Below are 16456 nucleotides of genomic sequence, written 5' to 3'. Positions count from 1 at the left end.
ACACTGTCTTGTCAGGGAAAGAAAAGTATGCCACGCAGATGATCAGTAAAGAACAAGTACTTTATTCTTTGCAACGCAGAGCAACATATATACAATAATGTGAATTGTTGCATTGACTCACATAATGCCCTTTTGAGAGAGATTAAAAATGGTCTTTAGGTGTCCATGTGGAAAATCTCTTTCCAGCAGCTCACGAAGAACGAACGGTCTCTCTGCCTGCAAGCGCCTGCACACCTCAACCTTAAAAATGTAACTGTTGTCAAAACTCCCAGGCTCAGCTAGCTCCCTGGGCTTGGCCTAATCAATCTGCTTAGTGCTTTGCATTTCCGGTTAACACACACACCATGTGTGTTAGGGCATGATTTTACATGATTTTTACATGCCCTAACTGGAGCAACCAGGCTCTGGTCGTTGAATCCTTCCCTTTGTTGTAATATTTCTATTCCGCCCGCATCTATACCTTCCAGGGAGGGCGTACCAATCAAGCCAATGCAACCAAAATGGAATGAATCCCAACCACGCAAAACAAAATCTTATCTGGATGGCCATCTGTCCTGAGGGTTTTGGTTGGGCATCCCTGTTGAGCCAATGAATGGTGTGAGGCCCTTTTAGGGCCTCTTCCCCAACTCTTATGAAATGGGGTAAACAAAAGATTGAAGCAGTTTCAAAGCCAGGGACAGCAGGGTCATTTTTGAGACAAAAGAGTGTTTTCTCTGTGTTGTTGTGAGTTTGCAGAAGCATTCCCTCCTGACATTTTGCCCGCATGTATGGCAGGCATCCTCAGAGGTTGTGAAGTCTGTTGGAAATTAGGAAAGTAGGGTTGATATTGGCGCAGTGGGTTAAAGCACTGAGCTGCTGAGCTTGTTGATCGAAAGGTCACAGGTTCGATTCCGGGGATCGGTGTGAGTTTCCGCTGTCAGCCCTAGCTTCTGCCAACCTAGCAGTTCGAAAACATGCAAATGTGAGTAGATCAATAGGTACCGCTCCGGCGGGAAGGTAACGGCGCTCCATGCAGTCATGCCGGCCACATGACCTTGGAGGTGTCTACGGACAACGCTGGCTCTTCGGCTTAGAAATGGAGGTGAGCACCACACCCCAGAGTCAGACATGACTGGACTTAATGCCAGGGGAATACCTTTACCTTTACCTTTACCTAGGGTTGGGAGCCCCCGGTGGCGCAGTAGGTTAAAGCACTGAGCTGCTGAGCTTGTTGATCGAAAGGTCGCAGGTTCGATTCCGGGGAGCGGCGTGAGCTTCCGCTGTCAGCCCTAGCTTCTGCCAACCTAGCAGTTCGAAAACATGCAAATGTGAGTAGATCAATAGGTACCGCTCCAGCGGGAAGGTAACGACACTCCATGCAGTCATGCCGGCCACATGACCTTGGAGGTGTCTATGGACAACGCCGGCTCTTCGGCTTAGAAATGGAGATGAGCAGCACACCCCAGAGTCAGACATGACTGGACTTAATGTCAGGGGACTACCTTTACCTTGACCTTGATATATCTGTGGAATAATGTCCAGGGTAGGAGAAAGAACTCTCGTCTGTTAGAGGAACAGGAAGCAGCCAGACCTTGAAACTGCAAGGTCATCAAATGCTAATCAAGGTGGCCAATTGCAACATTCACACCTGCCTCCAACAGGCAAGAGTTCTTTGTCAACCCCATTTTTCTAGTTTCCAACAGACCTCACAACCTCTGAGGATGCCTGCCATAGATGTGGGCGAAACGTCAGGAGAGAATGCTTCTGGAACATGGCCACAGCAATCGACAACACAAAGGAGTGTTTGATCTGTGCCTAAGTTCAAGGGGGCGGGGCTGGAGACCATGACTCAGCACTTTCCCTGGCCCCGCCCCTTCCTCTGAGCTTAAGGTCCTCTGGCCGCGCCTCCGGGTTAGCAAAGCGGATCGCCATGGCTGGTAAGTAAGGAAGGGTTAGGCATGGGTTGCAAGGGGAGTCGAGAAAGGGAGGAACGAGGGGGGCTGGCTACTCACTAGGCTTGATGGCTAGAGGGAGGCACCACCCAAGCCCTCCCTGCAGATGGCCATCCAGCCCCTGCTGAAAATAACTCCAGGAAAAGGAGATTCCCAGGCAGTTGAGTTGCTCTCTTGGCATTGCAAGTGGCTGCAAGGCTAAGGATGTGGGAGAATGGAATTTAAAGGGGAAGGCATTATTATTATTACTATTATTATTGGGTTGTTGTAGGTTATTTTGGGCTATATGGCCATGTTCTAGAGGCATTCTCTCCTGACGTTTCGCCTGCATCTATGGCAAGCATCCTCAGAGGTAGTGAGGTCACCTCACAACCTCTGAGGATGCTTGCCATAGATGCAGGCGAAACGTCAGGAGAGAATGCCTCTAAAACATGGTCATATAGCCTGAAATAACCTACAACAACCCAGTGATTCCGGCCATGAAAGCCTTCGATAATATATTATTATTATTATTATTATTATTATTATTATTATGGTGTTCAAGGCATATTACATATTATTATTATAATATTATTATTATCATTGTGTTAAAGGTATAATATTATTATGGTGTTCAAGCATATTATCATTATGGTGTCCAAGGCATATTATTATTATTATTATTATTATTATTATTATTATTATTATGGTGTTCAAGGTATATTATATTATTATTATTATGGTGTCCAAGGCATATTATTATTATTATTATTATTATTATTATTATGTCCAAGGCATATTATTATTATTATTATTATTATTATTATTATTATTATGGTGTCCAAGGCATATTATTATTATTATTATTTTTATTATTATTATTATTATGGTGTTCAAGGTATATTATATTATTATTATTATTATGGTGTCCAAGGCATATTATTATTATTATTATTATTATTATGTCCAAGGCATATTATTATTATTATTATTATTATTATTATTATTATTATGGTGTCCAAGGCATATTATTATTATTATTATTATGGTGTTCAAGGCATATATTATTATTATTATTATTATTATTATTATTATTATGGTGTTCAAGGCATATTATTATGGTGTTTGCTCCTTGCTTTTTTAAAACATATGCATATTATTATGGTCCTTATTATTATTATTATGGTGTTCAAGGTATATTATATTATTATTATTATTATTATTATTATTATTATTATTATTATGGTGTCCAAGGCATATTATTATTATTATTATTATTATTATAGTGTCCAAGGCATATTATTATTATTATTATTATTATTATTATTATTATGGTGTCCAAGGCATATATTATTATTATTATTATTATTATTATTATTATTATTATTATTATTATGGTGTTCAAGGCATATATTATTATTATTATTATTATTATTATTATTATTATTATGGTGTCCAAGGCATATATTATTATTATTATTATTATTATTATTATTATTATGGTGTTCAAGGCATATTATTATGGTGTTTGCTCCTTGCTTTTTTAAAACATATGCATATTATTATGGTCCTTTATCTGTGCATCGTAAACATGTTGTATGCCCCTCCAGCCATGAGGAGACAAGTAATAAATGATAATAATAATAATAATAATAATAATAATAATTGGTCCTGCAATGCGGGAGGGGAACTCTGTGTATGCTCAGAGACCGGGCTTCATGCTGTGGATGAAGCTGCAGATTGAGGAGCCAATCAGCTGCAAAGGGAGGCCCTGCAGGTCTGTCACTCTGAATGACTTTTGGTATTAATAACCCGTTGCTCCAGGGCTGAAGCCAGGCCCAAAGCTTTGTGTTTGCACCTGTCTTGGCCTGTGCTTGCGGTCTCAGGGAGTGCCTTTGCTTTTGATAATCTGCACCCGAGATGAGATAATCTCCTTTGCAGAAAAGCCAAACGCCCTTTTTTGTTTCTTGCCCTGCGCCTTAAACCAGGGGAGGAACCCACAGAGGCTCCCATTGCATCCTGGCAGCAAAGTAGGGACAACCCATTCTACCCTATGCCATAATGTCCTAGAGTTGGAAGAGACACCCCAAGGGTGTCTCCTCCTAAAGACTGCCAATGTGAGGGCTTGCCTGATATCCTTGGAGAGTGAGTTCCAGAATCGGGGGGCCACCATAGAGAAGGCCCTCTCCCTCGTCCCCACCAATCGCGCCTGCAAAGGGGGCGGGAGTGAGAGCAGGGCCTCTCCAGATGATCGAAGAGATTGCGTGGGTTTGTACACAAATATGCGGTCACACAGGTAGGCAGGTCCCAAACTGTTCAGGGCTTTGTAGGTGAGAGCCTGCACCTTGAATTGGGACTGGAAAATGAATGGCAGCCAATGGAGCTCCTTAAACAGGAGGGTTGACCGCTCCCTGTAAGTCGCTCCAGTTAGTAACCTGGCTGCCGCCCGTTGGACCAATTGAAATTTCTGAGCCATCTTCAAGGGCAGCCCCACGTAGAGTGCATTACAGAAATCCAATCTGGAGGTGACTAAGGCATGGACCACCCTGGCCAGATCCGACTTCACAAGGTACGGTTGCAACTGTGCACAAGTCTTCATTGTGCAAAGCCCCTCCAAGCCACCGCCAACGCCTGGGCTTCAAGCATTAGCGATGAGTCCAGGAGGACACCCAAGCTGCAAACCTGTGACTTCAGAGGGAGTGCAACCCCATCCAGCACAGGTTGCCACCCTATACCCCGATCTGGCTTACGATCGACCAGGAGAACCTCTGTCTTGTCAGGATTGATCCTCAGATTATTCATCCTCATGCAGACAGCCACAGCGGCCAGGCACTCGTCTAATACCCGAGGGGCTTCCTTGTAATTAGTTGGAAAACAGTAGTAGAGTTGGGCATCAAGAGTAGTAGAGTTGGGCGTAGAGATGGCATCCAACTCCAAAACTCCGGATGACCTCTCCCAGTGGTTTCATGTAGTTAATTAATTAATTAATTAATTTTGGTTGCTTCTACCCCGCCCTTCTCACTCCCGGCGGGGGGGGGGGGGGGGACTCAGGGCGGCTTACAAAAGCGAGGCACAATTCAATGCCCGCATCACATACAGCAAAAGACAATAACATCATTTAACAACAACAATTCTATCAATAACAGCAATTACCATAAAGGCAATAATTATTATAGGTAAAAACAACCATAAAAGCAATAAAAATCCATACAACCTCCTTGACAGTCAGCGTTTCACAGTCTCATAATTTAAATTCCAATTCCACAATTGTCAGTCCTTTTAGTCCTATTCATCTGGTTTCCATATCTAATTGTCAGGTTGCCCAAAGGCCTGGTCCCACAACCACGTCTTTACCTTCCTCCTGAAGGTGAGGAGGGATGTTGATGCCCTAATTTCCCCCGGGAGTGAGTTCCACAAGTGAGGGGCCACCACCAAGAAGGCCCTGCTCCTCGTCCCCACCAGCCTCTCTTGTGATAGCGGTGGAGTCGAGAACAGGGCCTCCCCGGATGATCTCAAATTCCGGGGTGGGACGTAGAGGGAGATACGTTCGGACAGATACACAGTTAAAGAGCATGAGGGACAGAATTGAACCTTGCGGGACCCCATAGGTCAAAGGCCAGGGGTCTGAGCAGGTGTCCCCCAGCTTCACCACCTGGGAACGATCCTCCAGGAAGGACCGGAGCCACAACAAAGCCGTGCCCCCAAGACCCATCCCGGAGAGCCGTCCCAGAAGGATACCATGGTTGATGGTATCGAAAGCTGCTGAGATATCCAAGAGAACCAGCAGGGTCACACTCCCCCTGTCCAGCTCCCTGTGGAGGTCATCCACCAAGGCGACCAAAGCCATCTCGGTACCATGACCAGGCCTGAAGCCAGACTGACAGGTCCAGGTAGTCGATGTCATCTAGGAATCCCTAGAGCTGAGAGGCGACCACCAGCTCCAGCACCTTGCCCAAGAAAGGGAGGTTGGAGATTGGCCTGTAATTGCTCAAGACCGTGGAGTCAAGGGAGGCCTTTTTCAGGAGTGGTCTAACCACAGCCTGTTTCAAACCAGATGGAAAAATCCCTTGCTCCAACGATGCATTAATGATCAACACAAACCAATCAAACAACCCACCTCTAGCCGATTTAATTAGCCAAGAAGGGCAAGGGTCCAGAGCCGACGTGGTCGCCCTCACAGCCCCAAGGACCCCCTCCACATCAACAGACTTGTTCATCCTGTTGATATGGAGGGGGTCCTTGGGGCTGTGAGGGCGACCACGTCGGCTCTGGACCCTTGCCCTTCTTGGCTAATTAAATCGGCTAGAGGTGGGTTGATTGATTGGTTTGTGTTGATCATTGTTGACCTCCTCTGGCACTGTATTTAAGCTGGTGTCTAGCTCGAGGCGTATCCAAGCGACTTTATCTGCAAAATGGTGCGCGAAATCGCAGTACCAAGCTGTCGGGTCGTCAATGGCCTCCTCCATCTCCGGAGGATGAAGGAGCTCCCCAACAGCCTGAAACAGCTCCAAAGATCTATTGGATGCAGACTCTATGCAGGTAGTCAAGAAGGTCTCCTTGGCTGCCTGTATGACTGCAGTATAGGCCCTAATTGAGGCTCTAGCCCACGCTCGGTCAGAGACACCCCAAGATTTCCTTCAGATTCACTCTAGACCCCCTTCTCGTGCACTTCATCTCAGCCAACTTCTCAGTGAACCAAGGGGATGGCAAGACTCTGTTTAGCGAGAGGGGACATTTGGGAGCGATCATGTCTATCACCTTGGTCATCTCACTGTTATAGCGATCAACCAGGGCGTAGCCAGAGTCGCCAACCTCCATGACGGGAAGAGCCCCAAGATTCCTCAGAGATTTAAAATGGTCTTTCTTTGTCCATGTGGATCATGTCCAGCAGCTCATGAAACACACTCCAAACTGTCTCTCTGTCTGCTTCACTCTCTCCATCTCTCTGCAAGCACTTGCATAGCTCAAGCCTGAAAAAATGTAACAGTGTCCAAAAGTCCCAGGCTCAGCCATCTTGTGTCTTATTTTACAGTTGACACACAGCTTTGTGTATCTTATTTTACAGTTGACACACACATACTAACTGATTGCTTGCATGCTCCAACACAACTTCCTTCTGCCAGACAAGAAGGCACCACAATTGCACTGGCCTTTTTAGCTGCTGTATCACACCACTGATTCATGTTTAGTTTGTGATAGAAACCTAGAGTTTGAAGGAATCCTTAAAGGCAGGCATGAGCGAACTTTGGCCCTCCAGGTGTTCTGGACTTCAACTCCCACAATTCCTAACAGCCAGTAGGCTGTTAGGAATTGTGGGAGTTGAAGTCCAGAACACCTGGAGGGCCAAAGTTCGCTCATGCCTGCTTAAAGGCCATCTAACTCAATTTCTCCCAAGCAGAAAAGCACCATCCAAGCCCGCCTGACAGATGCCCCATCCTTTCTCCTTTCTTCTTTTCAGGGAAGAAAGCACTGGTCGTCTTGGCCCACGCTGAGAAGACCTCCTTCAACTTCGCCATGAAGGAGGCGGCCGTGGAGGCCCTGCGGAAGTGCGGCTGGAGCGTAACCGTCTCCGACCTCTACGCCATGAAGTTCAACCCGGTCCTTTCAAGGGGGGATGTCACAGGTAGGCAGGAGCTGGCTGGTCGGATTTCTGGTCTCCCCATCCTCCATGACCCTTTTGACCCTTCCTTCTCTCTCACCTGTCGGCCAGGTGCCTCAAAGAACCCGGAAGAGCCTTTCAACTATGGTGCAGAGACTGCCAAAGCCTGGAAGGAAGGCCGTCTGAGCAAGGACATCCAGGAGGAGCAAGAGAAGCTGAAGGCCGCTGACCTGGTCATCTTTCAGGTGGATAGTCACCCAAAGCAGGGATTCCCAGGGTGTGATAAGATTTGGGAAGGAAGGGAAAGAGGAGGAAAGGAATGACGTGGAAGAGAGAAAGAGGAAGTAAGGAAGGAGAGGGAAGGAAGGAAGGAACGGAAGGAAGGGAATGAAGGAAAGGAAGGAAGGAGAGGGAAGGAAGGAAATGAAAAAGAGAAAAAAGAGAGGGGAATGGAAGGCAAGGAAGGAAAGGAAAGCGAAGAAAGAGGGAATGAGGCGGAAGGGAAGGAGAGGAAAGAGAGGGAGGAAGGAAAATAATAGAATGATAAGGAAGGAGAGGGAAGGAGGGAAGGAAGGAAAGAAAAGAGAAAGGGAGGGAGGATGAAAGGCAAGGAAAGGAAAACTAAGGGAAGGAGAGGAAAGAGGAAGGAAAAGAGGAGAAAAAGGGTGTGAGGGAAGGAATGAAAAGAGGATGTTGGGCGAGTGGGCTTATTAACAAAAGGCCCTCTTCCTAAAAGTATGGCAGGGTAGCTTGTTAGCAGCAGCGTGACCCAGCACCAGTAGCCCAAAGTGATCAAAAGAACAAAAGCACAGAGATCAATGTTATCTCTTCCATAGGAGGATTTTCCTTATAGCAAAATAATATGGTTGCACTATTTACAAAAACAAAGGTTTCCATAACACAAATAAAGTTCTTTATACTTCCTTCTTTGCTTCCATGCCTGGGCTTCTTTCTCATGCAGATAAACAGCTTTGCTCTCACAGAGCTTCCTCTCACACCGAACTTATATGGGGGAGGTTCACCCAGTGGCTTTACACACAGACTCCTTTACACTGAAGCTTCACACACAATGGCCTTCAACCTGGGGCTTCTCTCACTGATGCTTCTCACAGTGAGGCCTTTTCATACTGTGGGCTCTCTCATGCTAGGCTTTTTTCTCATGCAGACAAACAGCTTTGTTCTCACAGAGCTTCCTCTCACACCGAACTTATATAGGAGGTTCACCCAGCGGATTTACACACAGAATCCTTTACACTGAAGCTTCACACACAATGGCCTTCAGCCTGGAGCTTCTCTCACTGAAGCTTCTCACACCAGGCCTACTCATACTGAGGCCTACTAACATTAAGGCCTACCTCACAATGAGGCCCGGGCTTCTTTCTCATGCAGATAAAAAGCTTTGCTCTCACAGAGCTTCCTCTCACACTGAACTTATACGGGAGGTTCACCCAGGCCTTCTCATACTGTGGGCTCCCTCAGACTGAGGCCTCTCACATACTGAGGCCTTTCTCCCACAGAGGCTTCTCTCACACCAAGGGTTCTCTCAGATTGATGCCTCACTCACACTGAGGTGAACTAACACTAAGATCTTCTAAGCTACAGGCACACCTGATTATATTGAACTGCAGCTTTTGCTGAGTCATTGCATCCATTTAACTCTTTCAGTGCTTGACTCACATTTTTGTAATTAAAAATACCTAGTTAATTTTTAATATTTTTGTCAGAGGAAAAGAAGGAAGGAAATAAAAAGGGAAAAGGAAGGAAAGAAGGAAGGGAAGGAAAGAAAGGAACAGATGAAGAAAGAAAAGAGTGAAAGAGAACAAAAAAAGAAAGGGAAGGAAGGAAAAGAAAAAGGAGAAGAAAGGTTGGGAGGATGGAAGGTAAGGAAGGAAAGCGAAAAGAGGGAGAGGAGAAAGGGAAGGAGAGGAAGGAAGGAAAAGAAAAGAGAAAAAGGGAGGGAGGCTGGAAGGCAAGGAAGAAAGAAGAGGGAGGGAAGGAGGGAAAAGAAAGAACGAAGGAAAAGAGAAAGGGTAGGAAGGAACAAAAAGAGAGGAAGGAAAGAAAAGAAAAGGAAGGGAGGTGGAGTAGGAAGGCAAGGAAGGAACAGAGGAATGAAGGAAAAGAAAAAGAGAGGGAGAGAGGGAAGGTAGGAAGGAATATGAAAGAGTAGAAAAGAAAGGGCCCTAATTCTCCTCTTTCTCCCGGTTTCCAGTTCCCCATGCAGTGGTTTGGAGTGCCGGCCATCTTGAAAGGCTGGTTTGACCGCATCCTGACCTCAGGCTTCTCCTACTCCTACCACACCTTGTACGACCAGGGGCCCTTCAAGGTAGGCCTTTCAGGGGGCCAAGGGGAGGGTGGCAAAAAATGGACTCCGGCATTGCTTGCAAAGCGACCAAAATCGGTACCTTCCATGGAGCCTGAAGTGGGTTTGGCTTCCTTTTCTAGAACAAGAAAGCCGTCTTGTCCCTCACCACCGGCGGAATGGCCTCCATGTACACCCCTGAAGGCATCAATGGAGACATCAACGTCCTCCTATGGCCCATACAGGTAAATATATATACACTAAAAGTGTAGCTACTAAAAGATGGCACAAGATTCTGACTTCCCCGAGGCCTTTTCTCCAGAAAATCCATCCACAGAGCTCTGTGTGACCCAGAAACTTGCACTCAGCTTTGCAAGCATCCAATGGCCCAAATGCCAAACTTTATTCCAAGGCCATGGCTCTTCTGTGAAATTGTAGAAAGGAATGCATATCAGGGCAGATGTTCTCAATGGGTTGGCAGCTCCTGAAATGATGCCACCACCATCCGCTGGGCGTGAAGGTGCCCAGGATAAGCTTCCTCTCATTTCTGTGTTGCATTAATGCAGGCTTCCTCAACCTCCTTTTTCCAATATGCTTTTATTGTAAACACAGGTATAATAATATCACAATCCATCATATTTCAAAATACATATCAAATACTACTGTGTATACTCGAGTATAAGCCTAGTTTTTCAGCCCTTTTTTTAGGCTGAAAAAGTCTCACCTGGCTTATACTTGAGTCAAGGTTATTTATTATTTCACTCTGTTGTTGTTGTTATTATTATTATAATTATTACATTTATTATTTTACTGTAATTTTTATTATTTTTAATTTATCATTTTACACCGGGAGCCCCCGGTGGCGCAGTGGGTTAAACCCCTGTGCCGGCAGGACTGAAGACCGACAGGTCGCAGGTTCGAATCTGGGGAGAGGCGGATGAGCTCCCTCTGTCAGCTCCAGCTCTTCATACGGGGACATGAGAGAAGCCTCCCACAAGGATGATAAAAACATCAAATCATCCGGGCGTCCCCTGGGCAACGTTCTTGCAGACACCCAATTCTCTCACACCAGAAGTGACTTGCAGTTACTCAAGTCGCTCCTGACACGACAAAAAAACTCTATTATTATTACATTTATTATTTTACTTTATTATTGTTGTTATTATTACATTTATTTTTTACTCTATTTATTATTGCTATTATTACATTTATTATTTTACTCTATTTATTATTGTTATTATTACATTTATTATTTTACTTTATTATTAGTTAGTATCACATTTCTATTATTTTACTCTATTATTACAAAGGATATCTAAACACATTTACATTGAAGAAGGTTAGAATAATGGTTTAAACAGAGTTGGGCAATCTTATCTTAAATTACAGTTTTATGTAAATATTCAAAAACATTTAACCTACTGATGCCTCAATTAATGTAATTTTATTGCTATCTATTTTTATTTTGAAAATTTCCAGTAGCGGCTGCATTTCCCATCCTCGGCTTATACTCGAGTCAATCCGTTTTCCTAGTTTTTTGTGGTAAAATTAGGTGCCTCGGCTTATAATCAGGTCAGCTTATACTCGAGTATATATGGTATTTTCTTAGAATTAGAACCTTGCCAATTCCACCTTTATCTCTCACTTGTGTCTATCAATATTACACTCCTCACTGGATGAAATTTGTATGTAATTTGTATATGAATCGTCATGTAAATATCTGATATGGGGGATGCATTTTCATTCACTGGACCAAATTTGGCGCAAATGCCCGATATGCCCAAATTTGAATACTGGTGGGGTTGGGGTGGGATTGATTTTGTCATTTGGAAGTTGTAGTTGCTGGGACTTATAGTTCACCTACAATCAAACAGCATTCTGAACTCCACCAATGATGGAATTGAACCAACCTTGGCTCACAGAACTCCCATGACAAACAGAAAATACGGGAAGGGTGTAGCGGGCATTGACCTTGAGTTTTGGAGTTATAGTTCACGTAATCTAGAGAGCACTGTGGACTCAAACAATGATAGATCTGGACCAAACTTGGCACATATACTCAATATTTATTTATTTTTATTTATTTCGGGTACTTTTACACCGCCCTTCTCAACCCCCAAGGGGAGACTCAGGGCGGCTTACAAAAAGGCACAATTCGATGCCTATACAAATTACACATAATGTACAAAACCATAGTTAAAACAATTATCACAGTTAAAACAATCAAAACCATCAGTATATAACTCATCATATAAAACTATTCTCATGCTCAGCGTTTCGTCTTTCAGAGTTCCATAGTTCCATTCCATTAGTCATTTCCTGACCATTGTCAAAGTCCTTTCTTTAACTGTCCGATTGTCTGAATGCCTGGTCCCAAATCCATGTTTTCAGTTTTTTCCTAAAGGAAAGGAGTGATGTCGCTGATCTAATTTCCCCGGGGAGTGAATTCCATAGGTGGGGGGCCACCACCAAGAAGGCCCTGCTCCTCGTCCCCGCCAACCTCACTTGTGATAGAGGCGGGGTCGAGAGCAGGGCCTCCCCAGAAGATCTTAGACTCCGGGGTGGGACGTAGAGGGAGATCCGTTCGGACAGATACACTGGGCCAAATGTGAACACTGGTGGAGTTTGGGGAAAATAGACCTTGATATTTGGGAGTTGAGTTACTGGGATTTGTAGTTCACCTACAATCAAAGAGCCCCTTGAACCCCACCAATGATAGAATTGGGCCAAATTTCCCACACAGAGACCCCCATGCCTTGAAGGGACTTGCTGACGTGAGCCTCCCTCCAGCCTCACATGCTCTTCCTTGCTCGCACATGCCCATCACGCTGCCATGCGTCAAGCATTGCTTGTCTTCCCTTAATGCTTAGAGTCTCAGAAGCAGCCCTCCTCTTGACTGGGCGCCGGCCAATCACAGCAGAGGAGGGCTTTTGGTGGGAGGATTCGTCAGCTCTTTCCAAAAAGGAAGAGAACAGGTGGAGAGATCTTCAGCCTTCTCTGCCAAAGGGGTTCCTAAACAATATATCAGCAATATATATTTTCTGATGGTCTTTGGCAATCCCTCTGAAACCCCCTCATGACCCCCTAGGTTGAGAAACGCTGATTTAATGCCTTTCTGGCAATCCCTCTCCTCCCTGCAGAGAGGTTACCTCCAGTTCTGTGGCTTCCAAATCCTGGAGCCCCAGATTGCCTACAGCATCGGCCACACTCCGCCGGAGGTCCGCACCCAGATCCTGGAGGGATGGAAGAAGCGGCTGGGCTCCATCTGGGAGGAGAAGTCCCTCTCCTTCGTCCCAACAGCCGACTTCAAGCCCATGGCCCAGGGCTTTGATCTGCGGGAGGAGGTCCTGGAGCAGCAGAAGGGCAAGAAGTACGGCCTGAGCGTGGGGCAGAACCTGGGCAAGGCCTTCCCGCCCAACAGCCAGGTCAAGGCCGAATAGTCATCGCAGGAGTTGCTTGGGCCACCGGTACTTTCCTTCGCCATTGGGACTCTTACTTTATTCTCAAAATACTGTATTTCATCACATAATAGTCGCACCTTCCCTCCATTTTTTTCAACAAAAGGGGGCGTGGCTATTATGCGAGGAAGAAATATGTTGGTTTTTGAAAAAATAAATAAAATGGTTTATCCCCGAAAGGGAAAGAGGAGGGATGATCCAACCTCAAACACACCACTCCATTTCTCTTCCTTCCTTCTTTCTCCGAAGACAGTTGAAAAGCTATAAAATTGAGGTCTCTGTAGCTCCGTTCTTCTCTGAGGCCTTAAGGCTGTTTACAAAACCTGGAGTTATTTCGAGAAAGGAGGGAAGATCTAAGTTCCAGAGACGTTCCTTCCAGTTGTTTTAAACCTGCTTTAAGGCCTTGGAGAAAGATGCAAGGAGAGAAAAGTAGAACTTCGGAAAATTTCCATTGTGTAATTTTTAAATTGCTTAAGGCCTTCAGAGAAAAAAAGTAAGGAAAAAGAATCAGCCTCAAATGGGGGTGCGACTATTATATGAGGAAAACAAAACACTCTTTTTGGCACCCCCAAAAAATGGAGAATGTGACTATTGGAGAATGAGAATGGAGAATGACTACTATGCAATGAGATACAGTAGTTTGAACCAGAGTTGCCTGTTTGTGAGTCAGGCACCAAAGGGCTTTGCACACTCAAGAAGGCCCTGGCACTGGGCATTTCAACGGTTTGGCACTAGCACCATAAAACTTGGGAGATTTAGCGGCCGGGGTTCAGACAGCACTTTTCTATACTTATTTCCTTCCCTGCTCTTTTCTTTGGACACTTCAGAAAGAAGTGATGTGTGCTCTCTTCTTTGGAGACAGGCATTCTGTCGATGGCAGAACTGAATTCCAGCAGAGATGGGGATCTTATTACACTCCAGAGAGGAAATAAATGCCTCTCAAGCTCTTTCCAAGGCACTTTCCTTGTCTCCCAAGAATAAAAGCTTAGTGCCATCTCCCTTTTTTTGTATTTTCCACTGGTAGAATGTAATCACTGAATCTTTAACGTATATTGAATTAAAAAGAAAGGACCTTTGAACACTCTGGTTGTGGTCTTCATTAAAAGGGGAATTGTGCAGAAAAGAATTCCAAGTCCACGTTATTTTCGGGACAAGACTTAGGCCTTTTGGGTTTGTGTTAATTTCCTGAGTGGTGGTGTGTGTCTTCTAGCCCTATATCACAGATAGTGGCCTGCTGGTGCAGTGAAGTCTTTGGGCAGAGGAAACTGTGACCAAAAGCCATCCCTGCCACCAATGTTTTTGGCAAGCATCCTCACTACCTCTGAGGATGCTTGCCATAGATGCAGGCGAAACGTCAGGAGAGAATGCCTCTAGACCATGGCCATATAGCCCGAAAAAACCTGCAACAACCCAATGTTTTTGTTGCTGCTGCCAAGCCAATGCTAGGCCGCAAGGGGGCACAGGTGAGCCATGGAGGGAAGGAGCCTGTTTATTCCAGACCTGGCAGCCAAACAGAGGGCTGCTTGCTGGCTTCCATATGCCACTCTGTTGACTGAGAAAGAGGCCCAGCAGAAGTGGAACAGGGCAACCAAAGGACTACTGGAGGAAGTGACTGGGCTTAGGACCCCACGTGGAACTCACTATGCCATACGTTCAAGGAAGACACATCCGGTGCCAGCAAACAAAACCCTTCCCACAGACAAAATGCCTGTCCCCTTGGGCTTCCATCCAGGCTACATTTGCTAGTCTCCAGATTTGCTCCAAGAATCAAAGCATCAGGAACAGCTCGCTGTGTGCACCAGAAAGGCTAATCTGTCCGTTCTGAGGCTGGAGGACTGTGAGAGCCGTTCAGCAGTGGAACTCTCTGCCCCGGAGTGTGGTGGAGGTTCCTTCTTTGGAAGCTTTTAAACAGAGGCTGGATGGCCATCTGTCAGGGGTGATTTGAATGCAATATTCCTGCTTCTTGGCAGGGGGTTGGACTGGATGGCCCATGAGGTCTCTTCCAACTCTTTGATTCTATGATTCTAGGTGCAAACATCATGAGCTGAGAGAGGCTTCCTGCGCCTCAAGAACGAGCAGCTCCAGAGAGTTGGAATGACAAGTGCACTGAGGAGAGCTTCAGGCCAGGGACACACATACATGCATGGCACAGCTCAGGGCATATAGGGGAGTGGGCATGGAAATGGGGGTTCAGTGAGCCATGGGTCCACATGACAGGAAAGGAGATTCTGCCTGCATCTTTGAATTTCCTGATTGAAAGAACTGTTTAATAGTGGAACTCACTGCCTCAAGAGTCTGGGGAGGGCCCTTCTTTGGATGCCTTTAAGCAAAGGCTAGGTAGCCATCTGTCGGGGGTGCTTTGTGCTTTCCCTGCCTAAAGGCAGAAGGGGGTTGGACTGGATGGCCCTTGGTGTCTCTTCCAGTTCCAGGAGTCTGAGTGGGCATCTGTCGGGCTTTCATGGTGTCCTTTCTAGCAGAAGCTGGTTGGACTGGATGGCCCTCTTTGGGTTCTACGAATTGCAGGGAGATCAGGGCCTCGGCGTCCCTGTGCCTCTGCATTCCAGGGCATAGTCCAGCCCTCTTTTTCTTCTCGGCAGAATGCCACATGCTTCTAATTTTAGGATGCTCTTAAACAACTTTCCATTGCTTTGAGCAGCAGCTGAAAAGCCCTGTCGGCATCCCACTTTTTGGCAGGGAACCACTTGGGGAGAGGTTCGGGCAGCTCAATCCCTGGCTTCCATCTAAGCAGCAATGTGCCTGCCTTCCCAAATGGGTCTGAAACCGGGGGGGGGGGGATTTGCCCCTGTAGTAACCCAGCTTCAGAGGCTGCTGATGCTACATCCCAAGCCTGACCCAGTGTCCTTTGCAGTGCCAATTATGACTAGGCAAAGAAGAGGGTCTGTGAGCTCCACGGTGTTGGCAACTTCAAGGAATGCCCTTCTGCCTCACCAGGGTGCAACATACCTGGCAGGTATGCAAGAAGGTACAGGTGCTGGTGGTCCAATGGCAACATAAATACCCCCTAGACCAGGGGTCCTCAAACTAAGGCTCGGGGGCCAGATACGGCCCTCCAAGGTCATTTACCCAGCCCTCGCTCAGGGTCAACCTTAAGTCTGAAATGACTTGAAAGCACATAGCAACAGCAACAATCCTATCTCATCAGCCAAAAGCAGGCCCACACTTACCT

General features: G+C 45.9%; 1 protein-coding gene across 1 annotated transcript; it reads left to right on the top strand.

The window, feature by feature from the left end:
- The first annotated feature begins 1831 nt into the window (after positions 1–1831).
- Positions 1832–14348, top strand: NQO1 (NAD(P)H quinone dehydrogenase 1). The gene is made up of 6 exons (XM_060788197.2): positions 1832–1916; positions 7369–7533; positions 7621–7754; positions 9722–9835; positions 9955–10056; positions 12952–14348. The coding sequence occupies exons 1-6, from the start codon at positions 1910–1912 to the stop codon at positions 13249–13251; spliced, it is 822 nt and encodes a 273-aa protein (XP_060644180.2). The 5' UTR covers positions 1832–1909; the 3' UTR covers positions 13252–14348.
- Positions 14349–16456: the final 2108 nt, after the last annotated feature.

The sequence above is a fragment of the Anolis sagrei genome, chromosome 8 (assembly GCF_037176765.1).
Source record: "Anolis sagrei isolate rAnoSag1 chromosome 8, rAnoSag1.mat, whole genome shotgun sequence".
NCBI classification, from domain to species: domain Eukaryota; kingdom Metazoa; phylum Chordata; class Lepidosauria; order Squamata; family Dactyloidae; genus Anolis; species Anolis sagrei.
This window is presented reverse-complemented; position numbering and strand designations above follow the sequence as displayed.

Bases quoted from the DNA above. Each gene is read 5' to 3' on its own strand.
- NQO1 (XM_060788197.2), top strand. The intron at 7,534-7,620 runs GTAGGCAGGAGC...CCTGTCGGCCAG, and splicing joins TTCAAGGGGGGATGTCACAG to GTGCCTCAAAGAACCCGGAA. The intron at 7,755-9,721 runs GTGGATAGTCAC...CCCGGTTTCCAG, and splicing joins CTGACCTGGTCATCTTTCAG to TTCCCCATGCAGTGGTTTGG.